At 35.0% G+C, this 14465-nt stretch overlaps 1 protein-coding gene and 1 non-coding gene across 2 annotated transcripts in view; both read right to left on the bottom strand.

The window, feature by feature from the left end:
- Positions 1–329: 329 nt before the first annotated feature.
- KIAA0825 (KIAA0825 ortholog) overlaps positions 330–14465 on the bottom strand; it is a 76596-nt gene continuing 62460 nt past the window's right edge. The window contains exons 3-4 of the mRNA XM_004703481.2: positions 5704–5872; positions 330–1111 (exon numbers count right to left, since the gene is read on the bottom strand). Coding sequence (XP_004703538.1) covers positions 437–1111; positions 5704–5872 — 844 coding nt within the window. The 3' untranslated portion in view covers positions 330–436. The remainder of the gene's footprint in view (positions 1112–5703; positions 5873–14465) is intronic.
- LOC115873848 lies at positions 6061–6267 on the bottom strand. Its single transcript, XR_004048629.1, has one exon. It is a non-coding gene; the product is annotated as a small nucleolar RNA SNORA73 family (small nucleolar RNA).

The following is a 14465-nucleotide window of genomic DNA, read 5'->3' as shown; positions in this document are numbered from 1 at the left end:
TTTTCCTTATTGAAAATTATTGACTAATTTTTAAACTTCCAATTTTAGCTAATGTAAATACCAACAAATTTTCAACAATTCTTTTCCCCCTATAATGATTGGGCTTTGGAAGATTAAAATTAGTTAAAAATTATACTTATGAAACAGTTTGCCTGTTACTTTACTATTTGTCATATCCAATCAAAAGAAAAATTTCTCTTATTAGCAATGATTTTTGCTTACAATTCCTGTATCTTTAATAATTCAAAAAGGAAAAAATAAACACTGCTATTACTACAATTACAGAAAAAAAAGGAATGTATAAGAGAAACATATACTGCTAGTTTGTATAACATTTATTTTTGTTTATTTTAAAGTTGGCAGTGCAATTTAACCAAATCTTAGAAAATTATGATCTCAAAGGCTTGAGTTAAACTGAACAGAAACTTAAATGTCACTAACCCAAAGCATGCACTGCTCCTCTATGCTTGCTGGAGCTCTTGCTTGTTTTAACCGCACGGACAGCTTTTTCTTCAAACAGCATCTCACAAAATTTTTCAAGAAATTTTGCCAGTTCTTCAGTAACAGTATCCAAGTAGGTTTCTTTAATGAATTTCAATGTTGAGGATGGAGCTAAAATTTCATGTAGTATGTTAAAATCCTCTTTTATCATGGAGTACAACTTAAGCATTGCACTTTGGTATCCATGGGCTATTGTGTCTAAATTTGATTCTCGGCTGTAAGAGGGAATGAAGTTTTGCAGAAGTTCAGCCAAAAGTTTACTCTGCATGTTTTGGAATTTGACTATAACTTCAGATTCTGGATAAAGGAACAAGAGTCGTTGTATGCACTGTTTTTTCAAGAAAATTTTCTGCTGGGAATTGTTTATTTCATTATGGCTTTGTAATTTGGTCACCAGGAAGCGTCGAAGATGCAGTTTTATGTCATCCCATAGAGACTTCTCATCCGTAGAGGAAAGATCTTCAACAGAATGAAGAGAAGTTCTGGAGAGGAAATGGAAAGATGTTCCACTTAGAGTAGATGGGAGTGAAACGCTGCTCTGACAGGCCAGGTCCCAAAGTAAATCCAACATCATTTCTTCTTGATTTTGTTTAATCTTCAGCATATCTTGCTGGTAAAAGTAAATAAGAATATTAGAAATATGCTTAACTGATAGGGTAATAGAAAAAATGATTCTTATAATTATACATAACTTCATAATAGTTTATTTCAACTTCAAATCAATACTTTCATTCTCTGAAAGGATTTTTCTCCCATTTGACATAGAATCAATTCAGACATTTTATAATGTCAGTTTTGTGCTCTGCTAAATTTTGTAAGCCCAGCAAATAAACTACCTTTTAATTTGATTTTTAGACATAGGGTGTTGCCCTCATTGTTACCCACCCCAAAATAACCGGGGTTGTATGCAAGCTGCAGTTTAAAAGTTCTAAATAAAAATCTATAATGAAACACTGTTGGAAACTTGTTCCTATGACAAAATAAATTCAAGATCATGCCCCTACTTCATTCTTGGTAGATAATTTTCATGCCTGAGTGGGTACATTTATTATTATAAAATCCAGAATGAATACACATTGCTTTAAAACCTTTCTATGATAGAATAGAGACCTTTAAATATAGTATGTGCCAAGGGGTTACTAATAGCTACCATCCTGAGAAATAAACTTTAGTAAATTTAAAGATTTCAAATTTTCATTTAAATTCCTTTTTGAGAATCACGTTAAGAAAGATTTTACTTTGAAAATTAAGCTGAGAATATTCCAGTTCTCTCTAAAGAAATAAGTAACTCAAAATGGGAGAAAAATAATCTCAGAATAGTTCCCCACAAGATGATATGAAATTACTTTCTATTTTCTGTGTGGAGAAAACCATAGTGGGTTTAATTAAGAATAGCAAATGCAGGGTGGGGGGTTGGGGGACCTTCTTAAATTTGGATTTTGAATTATACCTACATACATTCTCCCTACAGGCTGACTTTCCTAATTATATCTATATTGGCTAATAGTGAAATTAATTTATATTGTGAAAGTAGAAGCAAGGTGATTATAAGAGAAATGGAAACAAGGCTCAAGTAACATAAAATCTGGCTGGCTTTGACATTTTTTATTTACAAATAATACCATAGACATGTGTGATTCAGAATTACAAATAGCTCCCAGACAAATTCTGGGAATTTTCTCTCAATCATGCTGAGAACTGCAATGGCTGATTTTAATGTTCTATCTGTAATGAATGCAACTCAGTATCTATATAGTGCTTTATTATATAAAAATCATTTTCCATACTTTTCTGATTTATTCGCAATGAGAACTGTAAAATAAACACTTAAGGATTTTTTTTTTACAGACAATAAAACTTCATCTGCTTAAGTGACTTTCCCTAAATCACTTAACAGTAAGAAAAAAAATCAAGAATTAACCCCTGCCATCATTCTCTTAGGCCATATTCTTTTTAATATACCCTCCAGGGGTCTTCAAACAACGGCCCGCGGGCCACATGAGGCCCGCCGAGGACATTTAGCTGGCCCACCGGGTGTTTTTGCCCCATTTTTTTTTTAACTTCAAAATAAGATTATGTGCAGTGTGCATAGGAATTTGTTCGTAGCTTTTTTTTAAACTATAGTGCAGCCCTCCAAAGGGTCTGAGGGACAGTGAACTGGTGCTCTGTTTAAAAAGTTTGAGGACCCCTGCAAACTAAAATCCACCCCCAAACCATGAATCAAATCAGCTCGAAACTATCCATCTTTATGGGGACAGCCTCATCTTGCTATGTTGTTGTTGTTAGGCGCCATGAGTCGGCTCCGACCCACAGTGATCCCATGCACCACATAACAAAACACGGCCAGGGCCTGAGCCATCCTGACAAGTGTTCCTATTTTTGAGCCTTTTGTTGCAGCCCTAATATCAGTCTATTTCTTTGAGGGCTTTCCCTTCCTTTGCTGTCCCTCTACTTTCCCAACCATGATGTCCTTTTCCAGGGACTGGTCTCTCCTGACTCCATCTCCAAAGTATGTCAGACAAAGTCTTTGTTTGGTGCTCTTTGGTACTGACCACTGTAAGGGGTTATAGCCTTCAATAAAAACATTTCTTTTTATCACACTTATCTCTGTTAGGGTTGCTAGTTTGCACAAACAGTTTCCCAGAAAGCCATACAGTTTTTAGAAGGCATTAATTCTGTAGATATATAGACATGATTTTAATTAAATTTAGGGGGGGGGAAATATATATTTTCTATATACCCTCAAAAAAACTAAGGGCACTGCCATTGAGTCAATGCTGACTCACAGTGAACCTACAGGACAGGGTAGACTGCCCCTGTGAGCGTCCAAGACTGTAACTTTTAACAGGAATAGAAAGTTGCATCCTTCTATTGAGGAACAGCTGATAGGTTCCAACCGTTAACCTTTGGTTAGCAGCCCAATGAGTCACCAACTACGCCATTCCTTTTTCTAGAAGACCCTTTTCCTAGAGGGTCCACAAAGCAAGTGCGTCCCTTCTGTGGCTGGTTTCTTCCATCCCCCTTCTTCTGTCTGTATCTTCTTTCCCTGCTACTTAATTCATTTGATACTTCTAAGAAAGAAATGTCATAAGGTGTAAAACAGGTCTGCATTACGGCAAATTCCACAAAGTCACTAAGGTATACTATTAGGGTCTCAGCCTTACATGTGCTTAATCAGCCAGTAACGTGATTATTTGATCAAGCAAAGACTAATAGACAAACGAGTGTTAGGTATGAATTTTTTTAAGTTTTAAGAATATCAGTATAATCATCAAAATGAGAACTTCAGGTCTTTATTCCAAAAAATAATTATTAAATAATTAACAGAAAAAAATGCCTATGAAAGAAAGTAAAAGTATGAAAAATGCTGTCACACCTCACACTTTAGCAGGCAAAAACTTGATAATAAGGTCATTTTAATCTAGCTCTGGTTTGTTTCTGTAAATAACAAGATCAAAATAACAAGACATGTTTTAAAAGCCCAGGACTGTAACAGACCTATCGATCTAATGAATTTGAGCAAAACTAAGATGGCCTTTGGCCCACAGTGAATACAGAAGAACTTAAGTGTGACACATTAAAATATAATTAAAAGCCTTTGCTTTTAATTAAATGGGAAAGCATTATTACATCAATATTAATGAAATTCAATACACATGCTTTTTAATAGAAATTAAGGAATAACTATATCCATATTTATTCTTCAAGGCTCCACCTTTAGGAGATAATGGGTGAGAGGATTTTCTTAAAAGAATAAGGCTTCAGGGCACATAGTCTTCCTTTCTCTTCCTTTTATTAATTTGTAAACATTAAAGAGACATCTGTAATAATAACAACAGCCAAAAACTATTTTCATCCTATTCTGTCATCCTAAGCCATCTACAACCTCAAGATATTTTCCACATCTGCCTTAGTCAGTGTTTGATGTTTAGACAAAAACAGTGCTTTTTCCCCTAAATTTAATTAAATCCATATCTAGTTAACTACAGAAATAACTCCTTTCTAAAAGTTGTGCAGTTCTCTGGGAAACTGTTTTTTCAAACTAGACACCCTATCAGATAAGTGTAATAAAATAAAAAGTTATTTTCAGAGGCTACAAAACCTTAGGGTGGTCAGTATCAAAGAATAACCTATGTAGTCATTCTCCATCAATTAAATACTCACTGCCATCAAGTCAATGCTGACTCATAGCAATATGCTTGTGGGTCACTGTAGAAAGTCCAGTCTTTCTTCCAAGGAGCTGCTGGTTGTTTTGAACTGCTGACCACGCAGATCACAGTCCAATACGTAACCACTACACCACTAGGACTCCATTGACTTAACTACAGTCTTATATAAATTCCTGCTTTCCTTATCAGAAAAGCACTAGCCATTACTTCAGGTTAGAAAAGCAAGGGATGACAGATAAGACTCATTTGTTGAACAGAGTCAATGAGGAGCTTACTGTGCAGAATATTGAGTATTTAGAAAATGAGTAAAGTAAGGGGGCATAAGTTAGAATAAAATATAAATTCATTTGATACATGACTGAAAAACTTGTACTTGAGTGTTCAGAATGGAGAAAAATGTTCCAGCATTCATAAATATGAAATTACTTGTATTTTCTTTAAATGCAAATTTCATCCATTTTTGTTTCATGTGTTAATGACTGGTCATTTTGTAGAACATGTGGTGTATATAGTTAATTATCCATCCAACTTAACCTGTAACAAAGGTGAATGAAAAGGCAATAGTGCCGTAAGTTTCAATAAAAATATCCCCAAGAAAAAAATAATAACTTTATAAATCCAGAATTTACTGAAAGAAAAAGGTAAATACCTTTTTTTAAAAACTGCTGCAATCTCAGGAATCAATTGTGTGGTATTACTGAGATACACAGCAACACATCTTATGGTGTTCATGTGGCAGACATCAAGCCACACATCATCCAGGAATTATATTTAATCTATAATTACATAAAATGTCATTTTGCTGATTAAAATCATAGTTAAAAAAAATAAAAATAAACAGCAATCTTTATTCCATTGGGGATCTGAAAAGAAAGCAAAAATTCAAAATCTACATATAACAGGGCAATAAAATGACCTAAAGTAAATATATATATATATAGAAAAAGTAAATGGATCGTATTCCCTATTGACTCATTCCACTTCACCTTAAAGCAAAAACGGTGTGTGACTATGTGTGTGTGTGTTTTCTTACCATTGTTTTGAGGAATATTATCAAATCTCCATGGAGAGTGGAAGATGACTTAGATGAATTATAACTATAGTTATTAAACCATTCCAAGCAATCGCTTGTTGTTTGAAGTCGCACATCCAGACATTGTTTGTTGACTTCTGATTGTATTTCTTTAATGCAATGCTCTATGCTATAAAAAAGGAAAGAAAATATGGTAGGAAGAAATTATGACTCCATCTCTTTACATCACAAGTACCAAAAATGTTTATATGTGGTATCTGCTTGCATGCAATTTATAAAAGTATCAAACATTCTTATGATATGAAGATAATATCCAAGAGACTACATATTTTCTTTTTGTTTGTTTCTTTTTTTTAGACATGTTTCCTGCCTGGTTTGTCTCCTCAGGCATTGTCCATAGGACTCTGAGAAGCTGTAGGAATGTGCAGGCGCAGGCTCAAGGGCCAGCTTGATCTCCAATGTTGTGGGAAAGGACTGCACATCACGGGGCACTGAGCCCTGTGCTCCTCCATGCCACCTGGACAGAGCCTGGGGAGAGGGACCACTCGGGAGTATCCACGTTGGAAGAGACTACATATTTTCACCCATAATTAAAAAGTGAGCATCCACACTATCTGGCAGCACGAAAAACCTAAAGCATCTACTCAGAGATGAATGAGAAACTCTTTTGTTTTTAAACAAAAAATGAGCAGAGATCAAGATCAAGAATGGCTCTCTTGACAGGCAGTGGATGGAAAGCAAGGATAAAAACTCTGATGACCATGAGACCCAGAAATGCATATTATCTATTGATGGGTGAATAACTGTATCAGTTATAGAACACAGAATCAATGAGATATTAAAACAGCTCCAAAACTTGTCATTTTGAAACATGTAAGTAATACAGACTGTGTATAATTATTACAATTAGGTTCCTTTCTCCTGCCATCCCACTCCATTCAAAACAAAAAAGAAAAACAAAACATACAAAAATGTTATTTGAAGGCTGGAAGGAAATGAGTAAAAGTGTTCATAGGCATAATCTTCAAGTAATGGAATTAATTTCTAAATTTTAATAGGCGTATGCATTACTTTGAACATTAAATTCTTCACTTAATAGAGAAAATAAATGGCCAACAAAACCTGACAAGTCATAACTGTTTTAAAATGTTCATTCAGAGTATCCTTAGCTCAGACACTAAACAAATGTGCTATGTTATTTGAACTTTCACATAAAAATCTGTGCATTCATGGTGAGAAATTTTTAAAAATAACTAAATGTATCTTTGAGGGGTAAACTATTGACCATAAGCAAAGAGACATCTGTGGAGCCCCATGAGTATGTCATACTACTACCACCTGATGGCAGCATATCTAAACTGCAAAAATGCTTATAAATAAGCAAATACTTTTAAGCTAAACCCCTTCACCCCAAATTGAGGGCTTTACATTTATTTTGTTTTATATACATTAAGAAAGATTTGGGACTAAAAGTTAAGGCTACCATTAGAAAATATCATAGACTATATTAATTCAAGGTTACATGTGATAAAACCATGGGAAACTAAGCTCGAATTATCACAATTGTCATATGAAAGACTCTTCTAAATTCCTCAGGTATGGGCACCCTATAAAACTTACACTGCAAAAATTTAAGGAAGACTTTACAGGAGGAGACTTCAGAGCCTAAGTGAAATCAAACTGAATTACCTGGAAGCAAACACATTCTGGGAATCAAAGAGTCTTTTCAGAAAAACAAAGAACTTAAAATGAAAAACAATACCTGCTCTGGCCACAGGCCACTTTTCTGATGGGACAGCCTTATTCAGGAATACCAGTTGTAAGTCTGACAAGAGATTGGTATGTTTTCTTAACTTTGATGGACTGAGAAACATGATGCCCTAAGAACACACCTTGACTCTAGGGACCCTTTATCAAAGGGCTTTATTATATCATCCTCATGTGTCTCATTCAATGAAACCTAATGGATTACAGCAATGTGAATTGGAAAGGCTCAGCGGTTAGTCTACCTAAATCTGTTTCAATCAGGACTCAGCTTTTAGGCTAATCTCTAACATCTGAAACTGGGTAGAGGCCAATAACTACAACTTATAAATAGGGTAAAGCCTTCAGAGGGCTAGATATTTTAGTAATTTGTTCTACCACTGATAAAAGGATTAAGCAGTTGCATTTCGGGGACCTCCCTCAGTGATACCAACTAAAACAGTTAAACTTACTTTTAAAATCAACTTGTTAAAATTTTTTTTAATGTAAATCATTCATTATCTGTATTTGATTTGGTTTTTAGTCATGTAAAAGTTTTCTTGTTGCTCTGCCAGTCACAACTGTCTATAAGTCTTGCTCAAAACACAGACTAGTTCAAAGTCTATGCCTTTATAATTACCTGATATTTATACAAAGGAATATAAGCAAAATTTAAGATCTAATTCAGTTTGGTATGTAACCTGACAACATACTATGAAATTACTATGTAATTAAGGTCAATGTTTTTGGTTTTTAGTGAATTTTCAACACGGAAAAGGCAACATTATTATATTATTTTCAAATAAGTAATTTAACATTACTAACAGGGGAGAGGCTACAAACATTCTTAGACTTAGAAGATGCAAGATTTTAGTCTAGTTTTCCTGACTATCAACTTGGTATTTATTTATGGAGTCCCTGGGTGATGCATGCTGTTAAGCGTCCAATTCCTAATAGAAAGTTTGGCAACCTTTACCCACCCGGAAGGAAAGGTCTGCTTCTAGATCTGCCTCTAGAGGTGATAGCCTTGAAAATCTTGTGGATCAAAGCTCTGCGCTACAGCATTTGGGTGGCCCTGAGCTGCAACTGACTGGATGACAATTGGTTGGATGGCTTGCATTTATTTTAAGGGTTTAGCTATATGATGCTTCAGACAGTCTTTAGATGTAAGATCAGTAACCATAAGTAAAAGGTAATTCAACTAGCACATTTATTATTTTTGCAATATTTAAAAATTCTACTGACAAAATATTAAACAGTAGAGAAAGCACCAAACAAAGATGGGAGGAATACATAGTCACCTTATGTGTTTCTACCTCCCACACCCAAAGAAAGTAAAAATTCAAACATACAGGAAGTAGAATATAATGACAACAGATATAAAGAAGAAATAAATCCAAGCTACATTGCAAGCGCTGATAGACAACAAAGATCTCTGATTTTTAAATCTTTCCCTACCCTCCAAGGTTTTAAGAGTTAACCTATTACCATATGTGGTTCTTCCATGCAAAAGTATAGCAATGTGGAGTACATAAAAATCAAGGATAGACAGTGTCCAATGAAACAAGAAGTTTAGAGGTAATTGCCGCCACGCTTGGTCAATTAAACTGTGGCTATATCTAGAGTTTGCCCCACAATTTCCACTCTGATACACCCAGTGTGTCTGTTTTATTCTCCAGTTCACTCCCATAATGTCTGGACATGAACACAGTGGTCCCTAAGGCCATATGCATCAACTAGCACATTTAATTTTAGATCTCACGCATTAGGGCAAAAAATGTAATATATCTAAAATAGTGGAAGCAATCTTCCCTAAATAGTTGAAATTCGTAAGTATATGGCATTTGTTGGCTCTAAGGTTTTTAAAAAAGCATAGTACCTTAGCTTTATTTGTAATATTAAAATCACTGGAAACAATTTAAATGTCTATCAACAGAAAAATTAATAGTTATATTCATTCATGAAAGAGCTATAAAAAACCAAAAATACACTTATCAACATTAATGAATCTTATAGCCAAGAATATAATGTTAAGGAGAATAAATTTTCAAAGGAACATGCATAGTATGGTACTATACATAGACTATTCTGAAAATATGTGCATAATAGGTACTGTTCAAGATGACAAAGACGGGTATCACGAGTATATGGGAATACACTGAAATGATTACCAACAGATTCATGAAAACGAAAGTCTGACAGGGTTGAAGATGAAATTGGGACTAAACTGGGAAGAGGTAAAGGGGGAATTTCATATTGGTAACATTTTATTTATTAAATTGGATAGTGGTATGGGCACCTAACTCAATTATTTCTTAATAAATATGAACTACAACTAGCTTTAAAAGTCATAATGACAGATTTTTGCATGTAGATGAATTATGCAAGTAGATACATCACAGAGAAGCTGTGTGTAATTTTTAAAATACTTTTAAAATGCAACATGAGTGTGCTTTTTAAAAAGGATATCAATGGTAATTTAATTACTGAGTACCCATGCCTATATTCCGTGAGTATTAAAAAACAATGCCTATCGAATGAAGGAACATATTCAACAAATTATGTTTGTATATATTAGGCATTGAAATATATACCAAAGATCCAAATATAAATATGACATTGCTCCATCCCTAAAGGAATTCTAGAGAGAGATAGACCTGTATATAAATAATTATGCTAACACGTGTGTGAGGAGCCTTGTTATGGTAGTCAGGTATGTATTGGGCTGCTAACCACAAGGTCAGCAGTTTGAACCCCCCTGGTGTTCCTTAGAAAAAAATTGAGGCTTTCTGCACCCATCAAGATTTACAACCTTGGAAACCCACAGGGGCAATTCTACTCTGTGCTATAGGGTTGCTATGAGTCACAATCAACTTGATGGCAGTGAGAAAAGAGGTGGTTAGTGTATACCAACCAGGAAAACACAGGAGAGAGCCACTAAATGTGTCATGGGAGGTGTAGATAAAGTTCAAGGAGATTTTATTGAAAAATATTGATAGTTTTAACTTAATCTCTCAAAAATCAGTGCTGATCATCTAGTATCTAGTAAACTCACTTAAAACCTATATTCAGATAATAAAAGTAAAATTTCATTTTTAGGGTCACACTAAATTTTATGTATGTTGTATGTATGCATATTATATTTATATACTATCTTATGTGCTCCCCCTTCCACCTCCACTTCCAAAAGAACAAACTCACTGCCATTGAGTCAATGATGACTCATAACAATCCTTCTCAAGCACCATCATGCAAATGTCCTAGTAAATTTCCAAGATTATAATTCTTTACAGGAGCAGAAAGCCCTGTTTTTTTCCCATGGAGTAGTTGGTAGTTTCAAATTGCTGACCTTGTAGTTAGCAGCCCAACATGTAACCACTATGCCACTGGGGCTTAATTAATAATTGGCACTAAATAACAAAAACAGTTCAAAAACCAAATAACATAGGGCTTACAACTACTTCCAAACAAGCAGTGATTGAAAATCCTGTGGAACGGTTTTACTCTGACATATGTGGGGTCAAGAAGACTCAGAATTGATTCAAAGGAAACTTAAAAATAATAGGTGGGTAAAGTCAGAGTCAAGTAAAGGAACTGAAGAAAAGTGAAAAATAATTACGACTAACATCTTGAAACTTAAACCTATTAAGGCTCCTGTAAGACTTAAAACACATAACCTTTATCATCCAGTCACAAAGTTATTTAAAAGACAGCATTTTCCACTGGTGAAAATTATAATTATTACGATGCAATACTTATAAAATAATGTATGTGTGTGTGAGCTTTCAGAAGTTAGAATGTTTTCATTTTTATGTTTTAGAATAGTAAAATTCTCAAGGTAAAATTAAATTTTTACATAATAGAAAATCAAAACACTAAAAATATTTTAAGTGCTTTCACATTTTTGATCCTCCTATTTTATAATTCTCATCCATAGGGAGAACTAAGTAACATAATCAACCACCTTGATCTCATAGATATCTACAGAACACTCCACCCAACAATAGGACAATATACATTCTTTTCGCATGCATATAGAATATAATCCAGAATAGACCTTCTGTTAGGACACCAAGCAAGCAGACCTGGTGGCAGAGTAGTTGGGCTGCGATCTGCAAGGTATGTAGTTTGAAACCACCAGAAAAAGATGGGGCTTTCTATTCCCATAAACAGTAATAGTCTTGAAAGCTCACTAGGGTAGTTCCACCCTGTTCTGTAGAATCCCTATGAGTGGGCATCAACTTGGTGGCCGTGAGCTTTATTTATTTATTTGCTTTAGGATACAAAACAAGTCTCAAAACATTAAAAAACATTGAGATATTACATAGCATCTTCTAAAATTACAGCATTACAAAATTAGAATCTGACAATTTGAAGATCAAAGGGGAAAAAAATCAAGTACATGAAAATTGAATAAGATCCTGCTTAAAAACTACTGGGTTATAAAAGAAATAAAGAAAATTTAAATTTGCTTGAATCAAATGAGAATGAAAACATAACATACGAAAACCTGTTTTAAAAGCATAAGCAGATTAGATAAGAGTTGTATGATCCCCCAATAAAATGATTTATAATAATAATTTTAAAAAGCATAAGCAGTGCCCAGAGAACAACAGATATCAATAAACACACACACAACAGTAAAAAAAAATCAACACCTTAACCCAACAAGATGGGTGGACACAGAGGCTGCATCAATGGGCTAGGAATAGGAAGAATTGTGAGTTTAGACCAAAACTGTGAGGTTTTTCGTTTGACGTGTGCATAGGGTCATTATGGGTCAGAACCAAATCGATGACATCAAACAACATCAGTGCCAGGCTGTATGGAAGGTTATAAGTTTAGGAAGTGAAAGGCCTTCCTCTTTTTCATTGCCTCTTCACTTACTAAGCAAAATGTCTTTCACCAGGGACTGGTCTCTCCTGATAACATGTCCAAAGTATGTAAGATGAAGCCTTGCCATCCTTGGCTCTAAGTATCATCACTTTGGCATTACTTTTTCTAAGACAGATCAGTTTATCCTTTTAGCAGTTTGTGATACTTTCAACATTCTTCTCAAGCACCTTAATTCAAACACATCAATTCTTCTACTGTCTTTATTCAATGTCCAACTTTTACAAGTAAATGAGGCAATTGAAAATACTCTGACTGGGATCAGATGAACCTCAGTAACATCCTTTTCAATACTCTAAAGAAGTCTTGTGCAGCAGATTACTCAATGCAACCTGCCCTTGATCTCTTGACTGCTGCTTCCATGAACATTGATTGACTAGCAGTGATAAAACAACAGAATTGAAAACACAGATGTGAATCCATTCAACTACAGACAACTTATTTTTAATAAAGGGACGAGATATATCAAATAGAAAAGTGAAAGTCTTTTGAACAAATGGTGCTGATAAAATTCGAAATCTGTAGCAGAACAAAATAGAACTCGTATCTCACACCATATCAAAGTCCTAAATGTAAAACCTAGAAATAATAAAGGTCATCAACAACAACAACAGCAAAAGATAAATTTATGGGCCCTAATCAAAAACTCACACTAACTGCCAATGAGTCTATTCTGACTCACAGAAATGCTAAAGTGCAGGGTAGATCTGCCCATCTGGGTCACTGAGACTGTAACTCTTTACGGAGTAAAAAGGCTTGTCTTTCTCCCATAGAGAGGCTGATGGCTTTGAACTTCTGAGCTTTAAGTTAACAGGCCAATGGGTAACCACTATGCAATAGTGGTTGGAGCACCTCAAGGACCCTAATACATGGCATAAATACACTATCACACATAATGAAAAACACACAAACACCCGAAGACAAAATAGATGAAGTTTTGACATATTCATTTCTAAAGAGAATTCTGGCCATACTTCTTTCAAGATAGATTTGTTTGTTCTTTGAGATCAATATTCTTAGGCAACAACATAATCCAAATGCATCAATTCTTCTCTAGTCTTCCTTATGTATTGTCCAATCGCATATTGAGTCAATTGCAAATACCATGGTTTGGGTCAAGTGCATCTTAGTTCTCCAAATGATACCTTGGCTCTTCAACACTTTAAAAAGGTCTAGTATAGCAGATTTGCACAATGCAGTAAGTCATTTAATTTCTTGACCGCTGCTTCCCTGAGCATGGATGGCTGATCCAAGTACAATAGAATTATCGTTAATGTTAATCTTTTCTATATTTATCATAATATTTTCTTTACACTAAGTTGTAGTTCAAAACTTTTATTTGCATCAACAAGTACTTCAAGTTCTGTTAGGTTTCAGTAAGCCAAGGAATGCCATCTGCATATCACAGGTTACTAATAAGCCGTCCTTCAATTCTGATACCACATTCTTCATAAAGTCCAGCTTCTTGTATTATTTGCTTGTCAAACAGACTGAATAAATATGGTAAAAAGACAACCCTGATGCACACTTTTTCTGATTTTAAACTGTGCAGTATTCCTTTGCTCTGTTTGAACAGCTGCCTCTTATTCTATGTACATGTTCTACAGGAGCACAATTACGTGTTGTGAAATTACCGTTCTTCTTAAGGGTATCCATAGTTCATTAAGATCCACACAGTTGAATACCTTTACATAATCAATAAAACCCAAATAAATATCTTTCTGTATTCACCATTTTTACTCAAGAACCATCTGACATCCATTGTCCCACATTCTCTCCTGAAACCAGCTTGAAGGAAGCTCTTTATTCATGTAATCATCAATCTGTGGTTGACAGATCTTCCATGAAAGTGTACTTCCAGAGAGAGTAGAGCACACCCTGGCCCACCAAGTCTTGAGGATGATATCCCCACTCAGAGCAACCAATGCACACAGTGGCCGACCCCATTATGTGACACAAGACAACACTGGAGACACAGTGTGGGAACTGCATCTGATCTGACCCCACCACACCGAGGCAAAACACTAAGGGCGTGCAACAGCACGGCAAGGGGAGCAGAGCAAGGACTTCCCGAGGGAATATCAAAAATAGACTTTGGGGCCAGGGCGTGGCACCCCATCAGACTC

This window comes from Echinops telfairi, unplaced genomic scaffold, assembly GCF_000313985.2.
Source record: "Echinops telfairi isolate 266 unplaced genomic scaffold, ASM31398v2 ScPeMD7_7469;HRSCAF=8507_1, whole genome shotgun sequence".
Taxonomy (NCBI): Eukaryota; Metazoa; Chordata; class Mammalia; order Afrosoricida; family Tenrecidae; genus Echinops; species Echinops telfairi.
The sequence above is the reverse complement of the archived record's forward strand: the minus strand, read 5'-3'. Positions and strand labels throughout refer to the sequence as shown.